Source organism: Pseudozyma flocculosa (genome assembly GCF_000417875.1).
Source record: "Pseudozyma flocculosa PF-1 unplaced genomic scaffold scaffold00025, whole genome shotgun sequence".
Lineage (NCBI taxonomy): Eukaryota > Fungi > Basidiomycota > Ustilaginomycetes > Ustilaginales > Ustilaginaceae > Pseudozyma > Pseudozyma flocculosa.
Genome location: NW_006920893.1, coordinates 23,782 through 45,313, shown reverse-complemented (window position 1 = coordinate 45,313; position 21,532 = coordinate 23,782). Strand labels below are relative to the sequence as shown.

The 21,532-nt window shown below is 66.9% G+C and overlaps 5 protein-coding genes across 5 annotated transcripts in view; 2 read left to right on the top strand and 3 right to left on the bottom strand.

Moving 5' to 3' along the window:
- Positions 1–74: 74 nt before the first annotated feature.
- On the top strand, positions 75–4,215 carry PFL1_06266 (uncharacterized protein; the record flags this gene model as incomplete). Its single annotated transcript, XM_007883807.1, has 14 exons — positions 75–535; positions 679–718; positions 847–1,028; positions 1,128–1,222; positions 1,319–1,481; positions 1,597–1,966; positions 2,078–2,099; positions 2,249–2,257; positions 2,374–2,386; positions 2,519–2,775; positions 2,893–3,182; positions 3,317–3,652; positions 3,761–4,059; positions 4,182–4,215. The coding sequence occupies 14 exons, from the start codon at positions 75–77 to the stop codon at positions 4,213–4,215; spliced, it is 2,571 nt and encodes an 856-aa protein (XP_007881998.1).
- A 2,495-nt stretch (positions 4,216–6,710) lies between these two features.
- PFL1_06265 (uncharacterized protein) lies at positions 6,711–12,515 on the top strand (the record flags this gene model as incomplete). Its single annotated transcript, XM_007883806.1, has 2 exons — positions 6,711–6,857; positions 6,996–12,515. The coding sequence occupies 2 exons, from the start codon at positions 6,711–6,713 to the stop codon at positions 12,513–12,515; spliced, it is 5,667 nt and encodes a 1,888-aa protein (XP_007881997.1).
- Positions 12,516–13,229: 714 nt separating this feature from the next.
- Positions 13,230–16,249, bottom strand: PFL1_06264 (uncharacterized protein; the record flags this gene model as incomplete). The annotated part of the gene is made up of 4 exons (XM_007883805.1): positions 13,230–13,691; positions 13,856–14,238; positions 14,355–14,456; positions 14,602–16,249. 4 exons carry the CDS (start codon positions 16,247–16,249, stop codon positions 13,230–13,232), a joined length of 2,595 nt encoding a protein of 864 aa, XP_007881996.1.
- Positions 16,250–17,007: 758 nt separating this feature from the next.
- On the bottom strand, positions 17,008–20,089 carry PFL1_06263 (uncharacterized protein; the record flags this gene model as incomplete). The annotated part of the gene is made up of 4 exons (XM_007883804.1): positions 17,008–17,502; positions 17,636–18,027; positions 18,152–18,253; positions 18,433–20,089. 4 exons carry the CDS (start codon positions 20,087–20,089, stop codon positions 17,008–17,010), a joined length of 2,646 nt encoding a protein of 881 aa, XP_007881995.1.
- A 1,009-nt stretch (positions 20,090–21,098) lies between these two features.
- Positions 21,099–21,532, bottom strand: part of PFL1_06262 (uncharacterized protein) — a gene marked incomplete at both ends in the record, with an annotated part of 4,051 nt that continues 3,617 nt past the window's right edge. Inside the window, one exon of the mRNA XM_007883803.1 lies at positions 21,099–21,516. Within this exon, the coding sequence (XP_007881994.1) occupies positions 21,099–21,516 (418 nt within the window). The remainder of the gene's footprint in view (positions 21,517–21,532) is intronic.

Here is a 21,532-nt window from a genome sequence, read left to right as displayed (position 1 = left end):
TCTACCACCGCCGCACCTCGTTGCCCCCCACCGCCGCCGCCGCCGCAGCCGCCCAAACCGATGGCGCGGCCCCGATGCCTCCCCCTCCCCCACTACCCCCTGCGTCTACGATATCCACCGCTTCTCTCGGTCACGCCCTCCCGCAGCCACGCTCCGAAGGCGCTTCCTCCTATGCCAATACCGGCAGCGGCAATGTCGGCGGCGGCGGCACCAGCGCCAGCCTCACCCACTCGTCGTTCCTAGACACTGCACTCAACCCGCTCCGTCCCCTGCCCCAGCAGCAGCAGTCGCCGCCCTCCCAGAGCAATCATGGCCACCAGCATCACCACCATCAGCAGCAGCAGCAGCACTATGCCCAGCACACGCGCATCCCAACCTCACCCTCGTCGCTGGCCAACTATCCAACCGACTCGGCCCCGCCTCCGACACAGCACGATGGGAGCAGCCCAAGCACCGCTGGAAACGCCGCCGGCAGTGCTGGAGCGGGCCCATCGGCATCTGCATCGACATCGGCGTCGGCGTCGGCGTCGGCCGTGTGAGCTCCTCCTTCCGCCCTCCAACTCTCCCTCTATCGACGCTCGCGAATGGCCCTCTTGTCCCTTCGAGGTGCTGACATCCCAGATCCTATCTCGCCTGTCCCGCCCGGCTTTCTACATCTCCCCTTCCGACTCGCTCCAGCGCCGGAAAAGTCAGCTGCCTCGCATGTCGCGCGGCAAAGGTGAGCGCCAGCTCCTCTGCTTGCAGCCTTGGCAACGCTCGCCGTACGGCCGTCGACGACTGACGCTGGTGCTGTGCTGCCCTGCGCCTTCCTCTCTTCATGGGCCTTGCTGCCAACGAAACAACCAGCGCAAGTGCCATACCGCCGGCATAGACACCGTCTGCAAGCGTTGCCATCTCCACCGCATCCCCTGCGAGTACAAGCAGCACCGCCGAGGTAGGACCAAGCGACCCCGCCCGCCCTCGGACGCCGCAGCCGGTACCGCTCAGGAGCAGCAGCGGCCTGGACATGCGGGACCTTCGTCTTCGAGGTACGTCGGCAGCGAGGCGGCGCCGAGTTGAGGCAGGACTCCCATTCTCTGACGCTCCTCCTCTCTGCTTCTGTCCGCTGCCCTTTTCTCCTTCTGCAGTCGCCGCAGCAACGCAAACGAGAGCGCCAGCACCTCCTCGGCTGCCCGGGACATCCGCTTCTCGCACCTCGTCTCTGGCGAGGGCGACTCCTCGCGTGGGTCTCGCCCCCTTCGCCCGCCTGGCCATCATTTCGCGCCTGTCCTGGACTTTTTTCACTGACTTAGGATCGCACCGCTCTCTCGCTCCACAGCCTACATGTCCAACCCGCGCTCCAGCCATGCGCTTTCGCGCCAGCCCAACACCCCGTTGCCGCGCATCGAGCAGGCCATCTCGGGCAAGTGGGACGCAGAGGCACTCGATCCCATCAGCGCCGGCATCCTCTCCGAAGCCGACGCCTACGAGCTGTTCGACCAGTTGAGTGCCAGCGGCGCGCCGCGTTCTGTTTGGCGGGAGGGTGGAGAGTGTGTGGCTGACCTTGACTGCACCCTGCCCTTCACCCCATGCTCTGCGCCGCACCGCCTCTTGCAGCTACTTTCGCTGCCTCAATGTCACGCTTGCGCTCCTCGACCCGGCGCTTCACACGGCCGACCACTGCCGCACTACGTCGCCGCTGCTCTTCACCGGCGTCCTCGCCGTGACGGCCAAGATTGCACGGCCGGCGGCCTATGATCCGTGCCTCGCCCTGGCCAACCGCCTCCTCGGCCGCGCCTTTGAGCACGGCGAGTGCAGCGTCGAGTTCATCCAGGTCATCCACCTGCTCGCGCACTGGAGGAAGGGCAACGACTCGTCGAGCTTCCGCCGCATCGGCTTCGCCACGCGCATGGCCCAGGAGCTCAGGCTCTTTGTCCCTGGACCGCGGCCGCTCCCCTCCAACGAGCGCGCCGCCAGGGAGATTCTGGTGAGTCGGCAGCGGTCGGCCGGTCTGCGCGCCTTGCCACGTCGCTGACGGGAGCGTGTCTACGTCGTTGCTGCACTCGCCCGTCGCGATCCTTTGCCGCCGCCGCACCAGAACAAGGAGAGGACGTGGCTCAGTGAGTGGCCCTGCCGCGTTCTCGCGCGGCCTGTGACGTGTGGGCTGTGGCGCCGCAGCAACGACGACCGGTCGACTGACCGAGAGACTCGCTTTCCCTCTGCTGCTGGCCATACCCCTGCGGCGATTTCGCTGTCTCGCCACCCACAGCCATGATCAGTGAGTCGCTCGCCCCCCCTGCTGCCGACGGCAGAGGCTCGCCTGTTCCGTTTGCTGACCGTCTCGTCGGCGTCTGACACGAAACTCGCTCATCCTCGGCTTGCTCTCGCACGCAGTCGCCGACTACAAGTGAGTGCTCCTCTCTGCGCGTCGTGGGCCCAGCAGCTGCGCAGCTTGCGCCCCGATTGACGATGCTGACGTCGGAGTTGTTGTCCTCTCCCTCCCTTTCCCTGTCTCCCCTGCCTCTCCAACTCAACCCAGCCTCGCCATCCACCACTCGCTGCCAAAGATCATTAGCGAGGACGACATCGGCGACCCCGAGGCGTGGGCGTCGGACCACCCGCAGTACCCGTGCCGGGGCGAAGAGACGATCGCGCCGATGATTCAGTTTATCCGCATGGCCTCGCACTTTTTCGACACCATGGCCGGCCTCAACGGCGACTCGTCCAACCTGCGCACCCTCGATCACATCGAGACGCAGTGGCGCCACTGGCGCAAGCGGTGGATCGAGGACGAGCGTGAGTGCGGCTGTCCGCGTGTTTCCGCGGCCGACGTCCGTTTTCCGTCGCTGACTTTCGCGTCGCTGCCCTGCCTTGCTCCTCCGCTCTGCGCTACCGACCGCCCGACGGCCGCAGAGGAGGAGTTCACGCCGCTACACTTTGCGACGCTCAGGATGTCCGACGCCCTCTTCCGCTTCCACGCCCTCGAGTACCGCCTGCTTTTCAACGCGCGGTACCGCGCAAAGGGCCAGACGCTCGACACGAGCCAGCCGACGCAGCTGTCGTACGACTTTGGCCGCTGCATCGACGCCGGCATGATGATCGCCGACGGCTTTCTGAACGACGTGGCGCGGCCGGGTTTCCTGCCGTACTGCTTCCACCTGGCCTGGGTGGCTATGATCATCTCGTCGATCTGGCTGATCAAGGTGGGTGCCGCGCGGCCGGGCGAGGTGCCGCGTTGACTGCGCACGGTGCCCCCGCTGACTGTCTTGCCTCTGCCTCTTTCTCCATGCTGACGTCCGCGCCACGCCATCCCCCGCTCGTCCACACCCGACTGCAGAACATCGACGCCATCAACCCCAACGACCGCGCCTGGGTGATCCGCAAGCTGTCCGAGGTGCGCGCCGCGACCGACGAGGCGTCGCGCAGCTCGGACGACATGGCGGGCTACACGACGCGGCTGCTGCAGCACATGCTCGACGGCCTGTGCCCCGAGTGGCACCTCAACTGCCTCGCCGAGACGGCGGCCCAGTCGTCGGCCCAGTCGTCGTCGACGGCCGAATCGTCGTCGGGCGGATCGAGCCAGCTGATCAGCACGCCCAAGCCCGACCCGGCGAGCATCGCCAGCACCCACGAGATTATCCAGGGCCACCTGTGGGGCGAGATGATGCACAGCGTGAGTGTGGCTTGCGTGGATCGAGGGATGAGCAAAGGGCCAGTCGCTGACGTCGGTGTTCCAGCTTTGCCCCGTATCGCGTTCTCTCGAATCCCCGGGCCTCTGCAGTCCGCCTTTGCCCAGCCCACCTGCGACCAGCCGATGCCGCCGGCCATGCTGGGCAACCATCCCGGTGCCGTCAACATGCACGGCGGCGACGGCGGTGTCAATGGGCACAACGAGGCGATGCCACTGGTTGAGATGCAGAGCGCCATCGTCCCGCACTCGCAGGCGCAGCACCACGAATCGATACCTCCACCGCCGCAGCAGCAGCAGCACCAGCAGCAGCAGCAGGCGCCAGCACCGTATTTTGCCGCCGCTGGTCCGCCGCAGCCCAACCTGTTTCCGGCCGACGACGACGAATTCTGGTGAGTAGATCGCTGCGTCTTGCCTGTCGTCATCTGCGCCGAGGTGGCATCGTGGAGTGGAACACTCTTGCTGACCTGGCCCGTCTCGAACTGGCCCCGACGACGCCCTCTTCGAACCGCAGGCGCATGCTGTTCCCCAAGACGGGCCCGCCGTGATACCCGCGCCAGGCAGACGGGCCCTCTGTCTTTCATCCTCTCGCTCTCTTTTCGATGGCGTTCGCTGCGAACATGGGCTGGATCCAAACTCGACCGCCAGCCTTTCTCCGGTTCCCGCCTTTTCGGGAGGTAGCTAGCTCATTAGAGGCACCTTCGCTTCCCTCGGCTTTCTTTGATCTTCGCACGAACGAGTGCGACTCGATTCGACCCGACTCGGCGTCGACATGTACCACCACCACCGCGCCGCCAATACATCTGCCGGCCAGACCAGCTCTGATACCCCCCCTTCCATCCCAACCCATCCTGCGACAACCGCGTGTGGTTCGGTGCTTTGACGAATCATTGTCGCACGTTCTGATCCGACAACGCCGTGAAGGGTACGGCAATGCATCCGATTCGAGGGTGCAGAGGCGACGCACGTTTGGCAGCTCGACTGGATCAGTGAGGGTGGCGTTGAAGGACGGGCACTTCGACGGGAGCCCGATGGGGGCCTCACTGCGTGGGGTGAGGGAGGGAGCGGTGTCGAGGCGAAGCGGCGGGGTGAGACAGCCGATGTGCTGCGCTGCGCTGCGCTGCCGCCGTCACTTTGTTGGTGTTCTGGTCGGCTCTGTGTCGACTCGACTGGACCATGCCTCGATGGGGAGACGGGAGGTAGGAACGACGAGCGTCGACCTGTCCTCTGGTCTGATCTGGTCGGTGGCTGTCGTGTCGGGCCTGATCAGGTGTGAATGGATCCGAGAGACTGGGACCGGTCCGTGGAACCATTTCGGAGCGACGGTGCTGGGCGGCGAAGCGGGGTGCAAGGACCGATGCCATGCGACCGTCTGCCTGCCGGATCGCGTTCGGCGAGCGGGTACGGTACGGTGCGGTACGACAGAAGACGAGGTGCGCCTTCACTCGCGAGGTGGGCAATTGGCACGCGCCCCTGCCCGCCTCGCTTTTCAAACTCCTCCGGCCTCGTCGTCGTGCGTGGCCCTAGCTAGCCTAGCTGGCCCTGCTGGCCTGTCGGGTTCGGACACCTGCCTCGCTGAAAGCTAACGAGGCAGGGATGGACCCTAGCCTGGCACCTCTGTGCTGCATGCTTGGCGGTTCGGGTTGACCGAGCCGTTCCGTCGGCTCGTCCGGGCGTTGGCTTTTCGTGTGTCAGACATCGAACCCCCTCCTTCCCCCTGGACGGCCTGAACCTCTTCGTATCCTTCCTGCAAGCCATGGCCGACGACCGGACCGGGACCGCCACTCGACGACAACGACGCAACGGCCCGACCACGACGCCGATGCCGCGCCATCAACTCAGCCCTCGAGGCTGTAGCGGTACAGATGGACTTTGGCTGCGCTGATCGACGAGCCGACGACGGAGTGGCTGAGCTGGTGTGCTCACGTAGGTAGCAGCACGTCGACGATCTTCTATTCTTGGTCGGAGCGGAGCGGAGCGGGCGCGGTGCAGTGTGCAATCCCCTCCCGACGGTGGCTGTCGAGGAAGAGGGAGCGGCCTGACCAGACCAAGCGAGAGCAAGGCAAGGCTAGGGCGTGGTGCGGAGGTGTCCGAAACCAGCCGGCCAGCCAGTCGAGGGGCGACGAGCATCCGTCGGGAGCGCAAAACCGAGGCGTGACCGTCCAGCCAGGCACGGGGGCGTGACTAGGCAGAGAGGCAGGCTAGGGCAGGCCAGGCTGGCCCAGCCCAGCCTGGCAAGCGGAGTAACTGCAGGCGCGGGAGGCGGGTCGATCCTTGGCCTAAGTTAGCTGTGCCCGTCGTCGGCCGCGGGCGCGGGCGCCTGGGCCTGGCCTGGCCTGGCCTGACGGGATTCCGCTCGCTCGCTTGCCCTCTTTGACGGGGCGCAGGCGTGGTCCAGACCCTGCGGGGCATGCAGCCGCCGCCGCTGCTGCTCTTGCTCCCTGCCTGCTTCGTCTGGGCCTCGTTTGGGCGGAGCGGGAACGAGAGGAAAAAAATCGAGGCGCAGGCCACGCAGGCCAGGGTCCGCCCGCTCGCTCGCGTGGCCCGCCCGACGGACGCGCCCCTGCGCCCGAAGCCGGCCTCGGTCCTGCTGGTCCGCCTTGGCTGCCTCTCGACCACCACTGCCGCCGCCATTCTCTCTCCCTCCCTGTCTCTCTCTCTCGATCAATCCCTCCGCCTGCCTGCCCGAGATGTCACACATCCAGCTCCGTTGCCTCGAACCACCTACCTGCATCACGCACCGCCACCCCCTCGCCCTTCCCGTGTTTAGTCTCGCCCGACCTCGATGACAGGCCACCCTTCGTCCTCGTCCTAGGCTCCCATCGCCTCTCGACCCGCACAATGGCGCGCTACAGTACCTACCCGCCGAGCTCAGCCAGAGACGGCCACCCGACTCCGCCACACACAGGTCCGCTCCCCATATAAGCCTGCCCGGCCCCCTCGACCTCAGTACCGCTTCCTAGTCCCATCCCCTCGTCATCCACCCTCCTCCTCCTCACACCCGCTCTCCTCCGTCCTCTCGAGGGCCAACCCGTCCCTCGCCATGCGATCCCCGCTCACCTTCCTCGTGTCGGTCGTGCTCGCACTCGCACTCGTCGCTCAGGCCTCCGCACTCCCGCGCCTCCACGACGATGCAGCTCCCATCTACGCTCGCGCACCCGCACGCCTAGGCAGCAAGTGCACCTCGTCCGTGAGCATCTGCCGATGAGCCTCGATGCAGCGCTGGCTCCCTCCCCTTACCTTTGCCCGCCGGCTGGCTCGCTGACCCGTGTCTCTCACTCCCACCCCATATCCCCGCGCCCTCCCGTCTCCGCCTGCTGTCCTGCAGGACTCGTGCCAGGACGCGAGCCTCTACTGCAGCTACTCGCGATGCGACTACAAGCAAAAGATCGGCGCCACCTGCTACAAGGACATCGGCTGCAAGAGCAACAAGTGCTTCCAGTCGCACTGCGTCGCCACCGCACCCCGCCCAGCCGGGAGCTGGTGCAACGACAAGTCGCAGTGCACCTCGGCCTACTGCGCCGCAAACCAGTGCCGCGACAAGCAAGCCAACGGCGCGACCTGCACCAGCAACGACGTCTGCCAGAGCGCCACCTGCACCAACGGCCGCTGCGCCGCCCCCGGCGGAGGAGCAGGAGGAGGCAGCGCAGGCCCCAAGGCCAACGGCGCCGCTTGCACAAAGAGCACCGACTGCACGTCGGGCAACTGCGACCGCAGCAAGTGCGCTGCCAAGAAGCCCGACGGCTCGGCTTGCTACAAGGACGCTGGCTGCGTTTCGGGCATCTGCGACCCCGTCAAGAAGACCTGCGGCAAGCCCGCCCCGCCTCCCCTTGCAGCCAACGGCGCCGCCTGCACCCAGAGCACCCAGTGCGCCTCTGCCAACTGCGATCGTAGCAAGTGCGCCGCCAAGAAGCCGGACGGATCCGCATGCTACAAGGACGCCGGCTGCGTGAGCGGCAAGTGCGACCTGGTCAAGAAGACGTGCGGATCGACGGCCACGCCTCCTCTCGCCGCCAATGGAGCCTCCTGCACCAAGAGCACCGACTGCGCCTCTGCCAACTGCGACCGCAGCAAGTGCGCAGACAAGAAGGCCAACGGCGTCTCGTGCTACAAGGATGCCGGCTGCATCTCGGGCGTCTGCGACCTCGACAAGAAGGTGTGCGCCGCCACGCGCTCGCCTTCGACCACCGCCACCGCCACCACCACCACCGCCGCGCCCCAGGAGACGACGCCTACCACGCCCACCAACCCTCCTCCGGTGGTGCCGACGCCCGAGGGCACCAAGCTCGTCTCCAACGACTTTGAGAACGGCTCCCTCGGCAGCTTCCAGGCCACGGGCGACGTGAGCGTCGGGTCCGACCCGGCGCTTGCCCACAGCGGCGACGGCTACGTCAAGCTCGGCGCCACGCCCGGCAACCCGGCCACCATCAGCCAGGCGCTGCCCGCCGAGCCGGCCGTGACCCCCTCCCGCCGCCGCCGCAGCGGACCGCTCAGCAAGAGGCAGGACGCCTCGTCGCTGCTCTTCGTCAGCTACTGGTACAGCATCCAGACGTTCGCCACTGACGGCGGCAGCGGCGGCTCGGCCGCTACTTGCACCATCTCGACGATGCTCAACGGCCTCACGGTCTCGTCGACCACGGTGGGTCCGGACAGCCAAACGAAGCTGTACGTGCAGTCGGTCATTTCGGGCTCGGGCGCGTCGACGTCGTTTGCCATCTCGGTCGGCTGCTCGGCCGGCGCCAGCGCTTCGGTCCTCATCGACGACATGGCCGTCGTCCGCCGCTCCATTGCCCCCGAGGTCACCTCGCCCGCGCCCGTCACGCCCTCGTCGACGGCCAGCTCGAGCGCCGCCACCCCGACCACGTCCGACGCAGCCGCCACGACCACGACGGCCGCAGACCCGGCCACCTCGGATGCGGCGACCACCGCCACTGCCACTGCCACGACGACGACGACCACCGACGGCTCCGCGCCCACCTCCGCGCCTCCTCCCGCCACCGGCACGGACGGTATGTACATCCTCAAGGATGGCAGCTTCGAGAGCGCCGACTCGCCCTGGTCGTTCCGCAACACCGTCGCCCGCCTTGTCGACGCCACCCGCCTCGTCGATGCCAGCCAGGCCTACTCTGGCGATGCCGCAGCCAAGTTCGCCATCAGCGGCGGCCAGGCCAGCCAGATCTCGCAGACGCTGACCTGGGTCCCCTCGCCCGCCGCCGGCGCTGGCGGTATGGCCAAGCGCGATGCGACCACGTACGACTTCGCCTTCCGCTACCGCCTCGAGAAGCTCGACATCAAGCCCTACAATGCCCACCTCGACGAGTGGACGTGTAGGCTCGAGTTCTACGTGGGCACCACCTTCTTCCAGCGCATCACCTTTGACGGCTCCTACCAGGCCAAGGACAAGTTCGGCATCAATTACGGCTCCAACGGCGGCCAGGGCCTCATGGGCGAGTACAAGCGGTACGTCAAGTCGTCGATCAGCCTTCCCCCCGGCGGCGGCGCCGACAAGTACGTCGGCCTCTCCGCCAACTGCTCGCCCAACACCGGAGACATGGTCCTCTACGTCGACGCCGTCGAGTTCCTGCCCACCGGCCAGCCCAGCGCCGTGACGCCCAACCCGATCCAGTCGTGGCCCATTGGAGGCAGCCCCACTGCCACTACCACGTCGACTGCGACCACGGCCACCACCACGACCGCTGCCACCAGCGCTAGCACTACGGCCACGACCACCTCGGACGCCCCGACGACTGCGCCCACCCCGCCCGCCGCACCGACCAGCTTCGTGCTGCCCAACGGCGGCTTCGAGAGCGGCGCGACGGGCTGGACTGGCCGCGACTTCTCCATCTCGACCAACGCCCACACCGGCACCAACGCCATGGCGCTGCACGGCAGCTACGAGGTCGACGCGCTCATCTCGCAGCCCGTCACGCCCTCCACGGCTGCTGCCGGCCGCCGCCGTCGCCGAAGCGTGCGCTGGATGAGGCGCCAGGACACGAGCGCATCCGACTCCGCTGCCGAACCCGGCAGCGGCAGCGACACGGCCTCGACGACGTCGGCCACGTCGTACCGCGTCAGCCTGTGGTACCGCGTGCTCAGCATCACGGCCGCCCACAGCCCGCCGCAGGACAACGAGGCGTGCCAGATCATGTTCTCGAGCTCCAAGTCCAAGGACACCGCCGTGCCCATCGCCACGCTCAGCTCCGAGGCTGGCTACGGCACCACGCCCGCCGATGGCTGGCGCTTCGCCGTCAGCGACCCCTTCACCTTCCCGGCCTCGACGCCCGCCGTCACCCTCTTCAACAGCTGCGGCTACAAGATCGACAGCGTCGAGATCCTCATCGACGACATCGTCCTCACCAAGGACGGCGATGCGCTGCCGTCGGTCCCCGAGACGACGGCCACCGCCACGGCGACGACCACGGCCACCACCTCGACTGCCACGTCGACCGGCCCCACGAGCGTCCCCACGCCCCGCGCCCCCGAGTCGCCCGAGGGCCTGTCGGGCACGCCGCCGCCCATGTTCAGCAACAACATCGCCGCCGACCCGAGCTTCGAGCGCAGCGATGGCAGCTGGGACATCTCGTCGGGCGTCGTCATGACCTCGCTGGGCTTCTACTCCCAGGACGAGGACAAGCACCTCCTCATGGTCGAGACGCCCACCGACGGCCCGCACGCCAAGTTTGCCCGCCAGACGCTCAGGTACACGCCCGAACCGGGCGCCATCGCGCTCGAGGCCTCGGCGCAGATGTGGTACAACATCGACAGCTACTCGGCGCCCGACGGCGTCACCGACGGAGAGTGCAAGATCGAGCTCAACATTGGCTCCAAGAGCGTCTTCCGCATCTTCTACTGGTCCAAGCCCGACGTCGGCTTCTACAAGTGGGTCGGAGGCACCGTCCGCCTCGACGATCCCTCGCAGCCCGTCGAGGTTGTCGTCGTCCTCATGTGCGACGACCGCGTCAGCTCCGACGTCGTCGTCGACAGCCTCGAGGCGTCGCTCAAGTCCATCATGCCCGGCCCCTCGGACCCGACCACGCCCCGCGCCCCCGAGACCACCGTCGGCGGCTCCACCGACGTCCCCGACATCCAGGTCAACCTCCTCCAGGACGGCGGCTTCGAGGGCGACAACTCCAGGTGGGGCGCGTTTGTTGACCCGTCCAAGGCCGTCGTCTCGTCGGAAGGCACCCAGATCGAGGGCAGCCACCATGCCGAGATCATCGTCGCACCCGCCACCAACAGCTACCTCAACCAGATGTTCTGGTGGCGCGACCAGGACACCGACGCCATCGTCCCGGGCTTCGACAACACCGGCCTCACCTTCGGCACAGACGGACACCCCACCAACCTCGCAGGCTACGTCTTCCGCGGCTCGCTGCGATACCGCGTCGACAGCTTCGCATCGACGGACCCGAGCGCCAGCTGTTTCATCGAGCATCACGTTGTTGGTACTGTCCTGTTCAGGGAGAGGTTCTATTCCAGTCAAGGGCGCACGGAATGGAGGCAGGTGGGATCCACGAAACAGGGCGACGGACCTTGGCTGGGCGGCGTCAGCATCATCGAGGTCAAGTGCCAGCCTGGCACCCAGACGGTGGTTTGGTTCGACGACGTTCGCGTCGACATCAAGGCGCTGATCAAGGACCCGAGCGAGGTGCCGACGCCCACGGACCCGACGCCGACGACGCCGACGGACCCCTCGACGCCCTCGGCGGTGACGACGGCCACGGCGATGCCCGTGCCTGCCATCACCAACGACATCCTGGCCAACGGCGACTTCGAGGCCGATGTCAACACGCCACAGATGTGGTGGGATGGTCCCATGTCGATCGTGGCCGAGGAGCCCAACCACTCGGGCTCCAAGCACCTGTCGCTGCGCTCCGAGAGCGAGCGCGCGGGCGTCCAGAACACGCTGCGCTTCGACGCCGTGCCGGGCGTGACCCAGTACCGCGTCGAGGCCTCGGCTTGGATGCGCATCAAGTCGTTTGGCGGCACCCCGGAGCGCGAGGGCGAGGACTTCTGCCGCTTCTTTGGCTACATCCCCGACTCGGCCTTTTACGACATCCGCCTGACGCAGATGCCCGCTTCGGGCGCCGACGGCGTCGACGACTGGTTCCAGATCGGAGGCACGTCGTACGTCGACCGCACCGACCAGGTCGACGTCATCTTCAACGTCATCTGCTCCCCCGGCCTGACGGCCGAGGTGCTGCTCGACGACGTCAAGGCCCAGGTGACGCCCATCCTGCCGTCCAGCGAAGGCGGAGGCGGAGGCGGCGACCCGACGCCGACGCCGACGCCGACGCCGACGGCGCCGCAGCCGCAGCCGCTGACGGTCAAGGTGGCCATGGACGTGCCGACCGTCGACAGCCCGATGAACACCAACGGCGACTTTGAGGGCTCGGCCTGGTGGTACGGCGACGGCCTGTCGATTGTCGAAGCGGCGCCCAACCGCTCGGGCAGCAAGCACCTCTCGCTGCGCAACGCCGACGGCCAGTCGCCCTCGGTGGCCACGGCGTTCCAATACCCGGTCGTGGACGGCGTGTCGCACTACAAGACGCAGGCGTCGGCGTGGTACCGCATCCAGTCGTACGGCAGCGACAACGCCGACCGCTCCGGGGACTGGTGCGAGTTTGAGCTCTACAGCAACGGCATCCCACTCTACCACGTCCGATGGACGGGCGAGTCGATGCCCGACACCCCGGCCACGTCCGACTGGGTCCAGATCGGCGGACAGGTCGACTACGACATCAGCCTCACGTCGTTCGCCGGCGTCGGCCTCAACCTCTGGTGCGCCGCGGGTGTCACGGCCGAGGTGGCCGTCGACGACGTCGCCGTCCAGGCCGTGCCCTTCTAGTGCCGTCCCTCGTTCTCTAGTCTTTCCTCTCCTCTCCCCTCTTGCTCCGTCTCTCGCTCTCTCTGTGTTCTCTCTGCGGGGCGACCGCTCCGCCCCCTGAACTCGTCTCGCCTGGTCTCGCCCCGCCTCGTCTCGTATGTCACCGTCAACTCTCGTTTAGATCCCCCTCCCATCGCCCGTCGCAACCTCTGCTGTCGCCCGGCTGGAATGCAAAGTCGATCCTGGCTGATCCGCAGAGAATGAGCAACGCCTCCTTCTCTCTGGCTGTTCCCTGTCTGTCCCTCTTCCTCTTTCCCTCTCCCTGTACCCCCCCTCCTTTCCCCTCTCCCGGGGCAAAGGAACGGGCAGGGAGAGAAAGAGGAAGAGACGAGCGCAAGCCAGGTCGAAGGCCCGGCTGTATCCGGGCAGGCCAGGCCCGTCCTGCTTTGGAAAATCGTTCGAGGCGTCTTGTCCTGCCTTGCCGTGACTTGCCTGGTCCCGCCTTGCCTAGGTTGGTCTTGACGTGTCGAAGGGCGCGGGAGGGGCGGCAAGACCGGCCGATCTGAGCTAGCCGAGTTTTGTGCGCCGTGCTTGTTTGCGTCTGCGTGTGTGTATCGGCGGTGCAGACCGTCGGGTCATCTGCAAGGGCCCAGGGTCGATTGTTTGAGGCGTCGTGGTCCAGAAGACGCACCACGCGCGTCATTCTGGCCTCACCTTGCTTCGCTTCACCTCACCTCACCTCTTCTCATGCCCCTCCCACCCCTCATCCTCCTCCTCCTCCTCCTCATTCCTCTTCTGAACAACGCCCCCAAACCAATAAGCCTGGTAGGCCGCGACGGCCGAGACGAGCAGCTCGACGAGATGGCTGAGCATGAGCGGATCCCTCGTCTCCGCGTGGCCCGAGAGCGAGGCGAGGTGGTCGAACGCCTGCAGCGCGACGAGCGAGCCAAAGCTCAGCCACGCGCTCAGCCGGAACTCGCCCGCAAACGTGCCGTGCGCCCAGTTGAAGGCCAGCTGGCCCAGCTGCACGACGGTAAACAGCACCGAGGTGACGTCCAGCACCCCGGCGCGTATCGCGTCCGTCCGGCTCATTGAGGGTGCGCCGGGTGGTGGCATCTCTCGGCATCCCAGGCCGCGACGTAGCGTCACGTCGAGGCGGGACGAGAGGAGGAACACCGTGACCACGGTTATGGCCAGCTGCAGAGATACAGGATGGTCAGATAGAGCAGGTCGACGGTCGGGCATGGACTGGTCAGCATTCGCTCTGTACTCCCTCCTGGATGATCGAGCACGCAGCGCATCGACAGCACCCTGCTACAACGGAAGACATTCCGTCCGACAAGGCCGCGTGTGAAACTCACCGCTGCAAGCTTGCCGGTGCCGATCTCGGCCCGCTCGACGCGCAAGCTCTCCCTCTCGCGCCGGCTGCGAGGTCGCTGTTGAAGGCCCAGCCATTGGCGCCAGCCGCCGCGGCGTTTGCGTCGGCCGCTTCCGCCGGGTCCGCCCGAGACCGCAGACGGCCGTCGAAGCCGCAGCAGAGTCATGAGCATCCAGGGCACGTAGGCGTACCCGATCAGCCACCATGCTCCTCCAAAGATGGCGCTAACGGGGTCGAGGTCCGACCATGTGTTGGGGTCGGTAGCCTGCACGATGATCTGCAGGCCCACGGCAGCGACGGCGATCCAGTGCGCGTCGGTGTAGATGCCCGCCGTAGTTGTGCGCGTATACCAGAAGGCGAAGTTGACTGACGGATCCGGGATGAGGAAGGGGGACAGGCACAGGTCGCAGTCACGTTCAGCTCCGGCGCGCAAGCCACCAGCTTGCCGGACGAACTAGCTCCAACGACCGTGCGGCACTCACGCAAGAAGTGCACCGGGACGACGACGCCCATGGACAAGACGCCGGCGATGAGATTCCTCGTCTGCCGAGCGTCCGGATGGGGCGCATCGCCATTCGCATAGGCTGCGCGCCGAATGGAAGGGGGAGGGTCCAGCAGGGAGAGGGAAGACCAAGCGAAGGCGCAACGAGTCTGGCGGTGAGCTCCTATGACAGAGGCGCCGTCGTCCAAAGGGACAGCGCGCGACCCTGGAGCAGCGTGACCACTCACCAATCATGGACCAGTAGACGTCCTCTTGGTACGAGCCGTAGGCCACCAGCTGCTCATCGCCCTCTGCGTCGTACTCGAGCGGTTGCGTGTGGCGTTCCGGCTGCGCGTAGACGGCCTTGGCGAGGTCCTCGCCAAAGATGGCCTTGCGCAGCGAGTGGGCCGAAAAGTAGACGTTCCAGTCGAATTGAAAAAACTGGCCGGTCGGGTCGACGTCGAGCACGGGCACGCGGCACTGCTCGTGGTCGTCGTCGTATCGCTTCAAGGCAATCGGAGCGGGTGAGTCGGCGGCGGATGTGACGGCGCCCCCTCCCGCAAAGGCGGAAGCGGGCGCGCGGCTGGGCACGAGGCGGTGGTGGCGCGGCGCAGAGGCCATGGGATTGTGGGCGAGGAAAGGAGTGTAGAAGCGCTGGAGGGGGGCGGCGATGCCGTCGGCGGTCGTGTCGGTCGCGTCGGCCAGCTGGACCCACTGCTCGTACGAGTGAAAGTCGTAGGGCCTCCGGCAGTTCATAATGTCGAGCGCGCACCTGAACCTCAGCTCGCTCGCCGCCTCGAGGTGGTTCCTGTCAAAGACGAACTCGTTGAACACGGCGTCGTCCCTGACGAGCGCGATGCGGCTGCGGGTGGCGATGTGCGGGAGGAAGATGGTGCGGTTGAGGTCGGTGAACTCGGGCAGGCGTCCCGGCTGCTGCTGCCGACCTTGCGCCGTCGCCGCCGCCGCGTCGAGGGAGAAGTTGACGTTGCGGAGGAAGCTCAGGTTGTCGGGAGCGGCATCAAACATCATGTTTGACCTGTGGCTGGTGTAGGCGGCCGATGCGCCGAACGCGGAGGCGGCTGTGCTGTTGTCATCGCTCGGAGGCCCGACGCGAGACCACGGGGATTCGAGGAGGTTGAGGAGGCTGACGCTGACGCCGGTCCTGCTGAGGGCGTGGTCGATGGTGGACACATGGTCGTCGGTGAGGTTGAGGAGGTCCGGGGTGCGTGGGAGGAGGGGCGCTCCTGAATAGTAGACCGTTGACGCGTCCTTGAGGGCTGCGGCGGCGCGCGGCCGCCTGTCGACGATGGCAAAGGTGGCTCGTAGGGAAGAGGGGCCGAGGTGAGGGGTGTAGAGTGGTGCGATGGGTACGCGGAGGGGCAAGGTGTGGTGGCGCTTGCTGTCGCTTGCCGAGACGTAATGGAAGAGGACGTCCGAGTAGAGGATGGCCTCCTTTCTCGGCGCGGAGTTGGTGCGGGGCGGGAAGTATTCGACGACGCGCAGGGGCCGGCCGTCGATCGGGGAAGGGGGCAGGGGCAGGCCGCTATCGAGGTGGTGGGTGACGTCGAGCCATACGGTGGCGAGGACGTCGAAGCGGTCGTCTGGCCCAAAGAGCGGGCGGACGGCCGACGAGGCTGCAAACGAGTCTGCCTGGGACGGGTTGAGGGCGTGGAGACGGGTCGGGTTGAGGAAGCCCTTGAGGCCACCGTAGGCGACGAAGCTGAGGCCGGCGAGGATGACGCATCCGACGATGGCCAAGAAAGCGATGGTGACGCGCCCGCACGTCTTTGCGAGCGACGAGGCCTTGCGGGTGCCCGAGGAAGCCGAGGCCGACGAAGAGCGGCGTGGGTGCGACGAGGGGTGGAAAACGTGGTGTTGGTCCTCCTGGTCCACCATCTCGACGGGGGCGGTGCCAATGACTCGGCAAGGGCCAGGGGGAAAGGAGGAGATGGGGCTGGCGCCAAGCTTAGGGCGGCGAGGAGAGGGTCGAGGGCGGAGGTGGTGGTGGTGGTGGCGACAGTGCTGGTGGTGGTGGCGACAGTGCTGGTGGTGGTGGCGACAGTGCTGGTGGTGGTGGCGACAGTGCTGGTGGTGGTGGCGACAGTGCTGGTGGCGATGGTGATGAGCAGGCCGACGTGCGGACTTGGCATCGCCGGCCTGCCCGGGCATCGGCTCGAGGCCGACTTGCTTGCTTGTTGGGCTTGCACCCATGCACCTGGCTGCGCTGCTTGCGAGCATCAGCAGGGCGGTGCCCAACGACTGCCAGGCGCTGCCATGGTGGTCAGACGAGGCTCAGCTAGGCTTTCGCTGGCTCGTCTGCTCGGCCGTCCGCTCGCCAGCCCAGCACTCGGGCCGAAGCGGTTCGGCGGGACTTTGCTCGGACCAGGCCGTCGGCCCACCCGCTGCCTGGCTTGCTTGCTTCTTCTGCGCAGCGCAGCCAGCCCTGCCGCCTGTCGATCCTGCATGCAGAAGCACGCACGCGGCCGTCGGTTGGGCAGCCGTGCAGCTCTGCTGTCTCCCTGGCCCCACCAGGCCGGGCAGGGCCCGCCGGCACGGATCAAGCCGAAGCACGCTCAAACAGCCCAGACGACGCAAGGCACCGCCGCGACGCATCGTGGCCCGCTCCCTTCGGATGCGACCTGTCTCGGGACTGGCTACATCTGTACATGTTGGCGCCGTCGCAGCCCATCGTTTCCCTCGTCCTCTTTCTCTTTCCCCTCGCCGTCATCGTCGCCGTCGCCGCCCCGCCTGCCCTGCACGACACCCGCAAACCTCCAGGCCTGCAACGCCGCGACGCCGTAGACGAGCAGCTGGACTAGATCGCTCACCACGACGGCCTCCCTCTTGTCCGTCCAGCCAGAGACGAGGCTCAGCTGCTGGAACGCCACGCCTACGACCAAAGACCCAAAGTCGCTCCACGCCTTGAGTCGGAAGTCGCCCGCGTACCGCCCGCACGCCTGGTTGAAAACGAGCTGGCCCACCTGCGCCGTCAGGCTCCACGCCCACACCACGTTCCACAGCCCGTCCCGCAGCCGGTCGATGCCCGTCGATGGCGTCGACGACCGGTGCTCTGGGCATCCCATGCGCTCCCGAACCGTCACGTCCAGCTGAGGAGAGAGGATGCACAGCGTCATCAGGACCATCGCCAGCTGCGCTTGGGGGCAAGAGGAGTGTCAAGCCAGGCAAACCAGATCAGCCAGCGTCCGATGGCTTCCCGTAGTGGACGCGTCGCATCGACCGCTGCTCCGCCACGTCGCTCTCTCTATCCACGCCCGGACTCACCGCTGCCAAACGAACGTTCCCAATCTGGACCCTCTCAACGCGCAAGCTCTCCTTCTCGCGCCGGCTGAGCGGCCGCCGTTCGAGGCGCAGCCACCTTCTCCAGACGCTGCGGCGCCCACGTCGTCGATCCGGCTCCCAGTCGGGCAGGGACGATGCCGTCGGCCGCGACCCGCGCTTCCGCACCCGAAGAAGCGTCATGAGCAGCCACGGCACGTAGGCAAGCTCGGCCAGCGAGGACGCTGTACCAAAGAAGGCGGTGATGGGGTCCAGGTCTGACGACTCCTTCGTCGCCCGCAGCCCAAAGCGCAGTGCGAGCGAGGCGACGCCCACCCACTGTGCGTCCGTGTAGATGCCCGCCGTCGAAGTGCGCGTATACCAGTAGCCGATCTGGACTGAGGGCGCCAATCAGTGCTCATGAGAGCGGAGGATGGGACAAGCGGGATCAGCTGCAGCGCCGGCGACGCCATAATACCCGGCTCCGTCGGAACGACATCGCTGGGCCCGCTCGACACTCACGCAGGAAGTACGCCGGCAGCAGGACCACGGCGGCAAAGACTCCGTATACGACCGTCCTCGTTTGCCGCGCGTCCGGATGGGGAGCGTCGCCAGACATGTAGGCTGCAGAGGGGATAGGGAGCAGGCAGGGACGGGGGAACAGGCACAGAAGATAGGTAAGGACACCGTAGGATAAGGCCCAGTCTCAGGAGCATTGGTCAGCGACATCAAGCTGCGAGCGGTCACGACTGCCCGCACTGCAACTGCCTCGGGCGATGCCGACAGCACGGGCAAACACTCACCCATCCACCACCACATGCTATCGTCCTGGGGCGAAGCGTAGGCCACGAGCTGCTCGTCGCCCTCGTTTCCGTACTCGAGCACATGCTTGTCGCGGTGAGCCGTCAGCGTCCGGATCGCCTTGGCGTGCTCCTCGACGTAGACAGCCTTGCGCAGCGAGTGGGCGGAAAAGTAGACGTCCCAGTCGAACTGGAAGAAGCGGCCGGTCGCATCGACGTCGAGCGCGGGCACGCGGCACTGGTCGTCGTCGTCGTCGGAGCGCTTCAGGGTCAGCGGTGGCGGCGGCGGCGGCAGGGGGGGTGCGTCTGGCTCGGCAAAGGCGGAGGCGGGCGCGCGGCTGGGTAAGAGGCGGTGGTGGCGTGCGGCCGAGGCCATGGCGTTGTGGGCGAGGAAGGGGGCGTAGAAGTGCTGGTGTGTGGCGTCCGGGTCGCGGGTATCAATCAGGCGGGCCGAGTGCTCAAACGAGTGGAGCCCGTAAGGCCGCTCGCACCTGGCATCGGACCAGCTGTGGCAGTGGTTGGTGAAGTCCTGCATCGTGCGGAGGTGGACGCGCACAGCCATGGCCTGGCTGTAGACGTGGTCGTCCTTGACGAGGGCCACGCGGCTGCGCGTAGCAATGTGCGGGAGCAAGACGGTGCGCTCCTCGTCGGTGAACTCGGGCATGCGGCCGCGCATTGCCGGCCGGTCGAGGTTCTGCTTGGCGGCCGCGAGGGCCGGGTCGCGGAGAAAGTGAAGGTTGTCCGGCGCCGCGTCAAACATCATCGTGGTGCGATCCCGCGCGTCCGGGGCAGAGACAATGCTCGAGTTGTCCGGCGACGGGGTTGCAGGGCGGGCCCAGCGCGACTCGAGGAGGTTGACGAGGCTGACGCTGATGCCGGAGCGGCTGAGGGCGTGGTTGAGGGAGCGCACATAGAGCTGGTCGACGTTGAGCAGCTCCGGGATGCGCGGTAGCATGGGCGGAAAGGGCGTGTAGACAGTGTTGCCGCCGGCGTAGCGGAAGCCGTGGGCGCTGGCGTTGACGGGCGGCGGGTGCAGCGTGTCTTGGACGGTGAATGTGGCGCGCAGCGAGGCGGGACCGAGAGAGGCGGTGTAGAGGGGCGCGATGGGCACCGAGAGGGGCACCGTGGCGTGACGCTTGCTGTCGCGCGCCGAGACCTGGCGGAAGAGGATCTGGGAGAAGAGGACGGCCTCCTTCCTCGTGCGGCCCCTGTTCTTGTGCCGGAAGGGGCCGGATACGGGATACTCGACCACGCGCAGGGGTGTCCCGTCGATGGGGGAACGCGGCAGGGATCGGCCTGCGTCGAGGTGGTCGGTGACGTCGAGCCAGACGGTGGCCAGGACGTCGAAGCGGTCATCGGGGCCAAACAGGGGACGTTCGGTCTGGGGACCGATGGCGTCTGGCTGCGAGATGGTGGTGAACGCGAGCCGCCTGGTGGGGTGCAAGAACCCTTGAAGGCCGACGTAGCTGACGTGAGCGAAGCCGACAAAGGCGGCGAATGCGAGCAGCGCCAGGATGACGAAGGTGATGCGCCAGCACGAGGGGCGGCGTCGAGGGCGGCGTGGGGTCGTCAAGGACAAAGGGTGAGCCGCGACGGCCTCTTTGACCTGCCCGTCCTTCCACTTTTCCTCCATGGTAGGCAGGCGGTCGAGCGAGGTCATGGGGATGGGGCGGGGATGGAAGACCAAATGAGACGAGACGAGACGAGACGAGACGAGACGAGAAGATGGTGGTTGAACGAAGACGACTGCGACAGCAGAACAGGGCCACATCGTTTGGCCAATGACCGGGGCAGACTGAGCCTCGTCTGGCGCAGGACCATCACACGGGTGAGATGGCGGCTGGCTGGCCACCGAGAAGAGCCAGGCACGCAGCCAGGGCTGGCAGAAGTTGGCGTGGCAGCTCGAAGCAAGCATCCAGCAGCAGCAGGAGATGGTGGGCCGTCGCAAATCTACGCGTGCTTGCTGCAGCGAGCGCCTGCAGGCTTCTTCTTCTTCTTCCAGCTCGCTTGCCTGCCTTGCCCGCCTGCCTCTTGCTGCAGGTTCGGCTTCGGGCCAAGGAGCGAGCAAGCGCCGACGACGCCGACTCAGGAACGCCACGCCACGCCACGCCACGCCACGCCACGACGCGCGGCCAATCCTGCCCCCTCGCTTAGCCGCCAATTCCATGCAGCGTGCTCGTCGCGCAGAAAGGCGGCCCTCTTGGCACGCGCAAAGGAGAAAAAGGAGACGGCCTCTCTCCTCCACGGCGATCAAGGTGCCGACGACGAGCCGACGACGGCCTGAGCGATGACTGCCACGGTCCAGCTTGGCCAAGATGGCGCCAGGGGCAGACAGCGACGGCCAAAAGGTGGATTCGAGCGGATACTGCGGGTCGCGGCGGCAACGGCGGCACCCGGTCCGACGATCCGATCAGAAGCAAGTCGGTGATGGGCTGCAACGAGCGGCAGAGCACAGAAGTGTAATGCAAGAGCGACGGGCAAAGGACAGTAGGTAGTGTAGGTAGTGGTCGTGGCCGGCACAGCGGGCCACCGTGCAGGCAGATTGGAAAAGGGGAGGCAGCGAGCGACAGACATGTGCGTCTAGGCCACGAGGTTGTCCGGATGAGGTGGAGAGCGATGGGCCAACGTTTCTGGCCCCGTCGACGACGACGACGACGACGACGACACCGTCAACGCCACCGACCGCCCGCGGAAAACAGGGTCGACTTCTTGGACGACGACGGCGCCGACGCCACGATGCCAGAGCACTCCATCGACTCCTCCTCGAGCGACTTGAGCGCCACGGCCGCAGCGCCCGTCGATGCGCGATGTCGCCCTGTGCCGCCGCCGCCGCCACGCGCACCGGGCACGGGAGGCAGCGATTTGGCGGTGGGAGCCGGCCCAGCGGGCGGCGGTGTGCGCCCAAAGAAGCGCGACAGCCGCCGCGTGCGCATCAGCGCCGCCCGCTCGGCCTCCGTCATGCCCTCAAACGACGCCAGGCTGTCGCGCGGAGCGGTGAGGTCGACGCTGCTCGACGACATCGACATCCGCACGCCGGCACCGGGCGCGGCTGCCCCGCTCTCGTCGTCTTCCTCGTCGCCGCCGTCGCTGTCCGAGTCGAGGC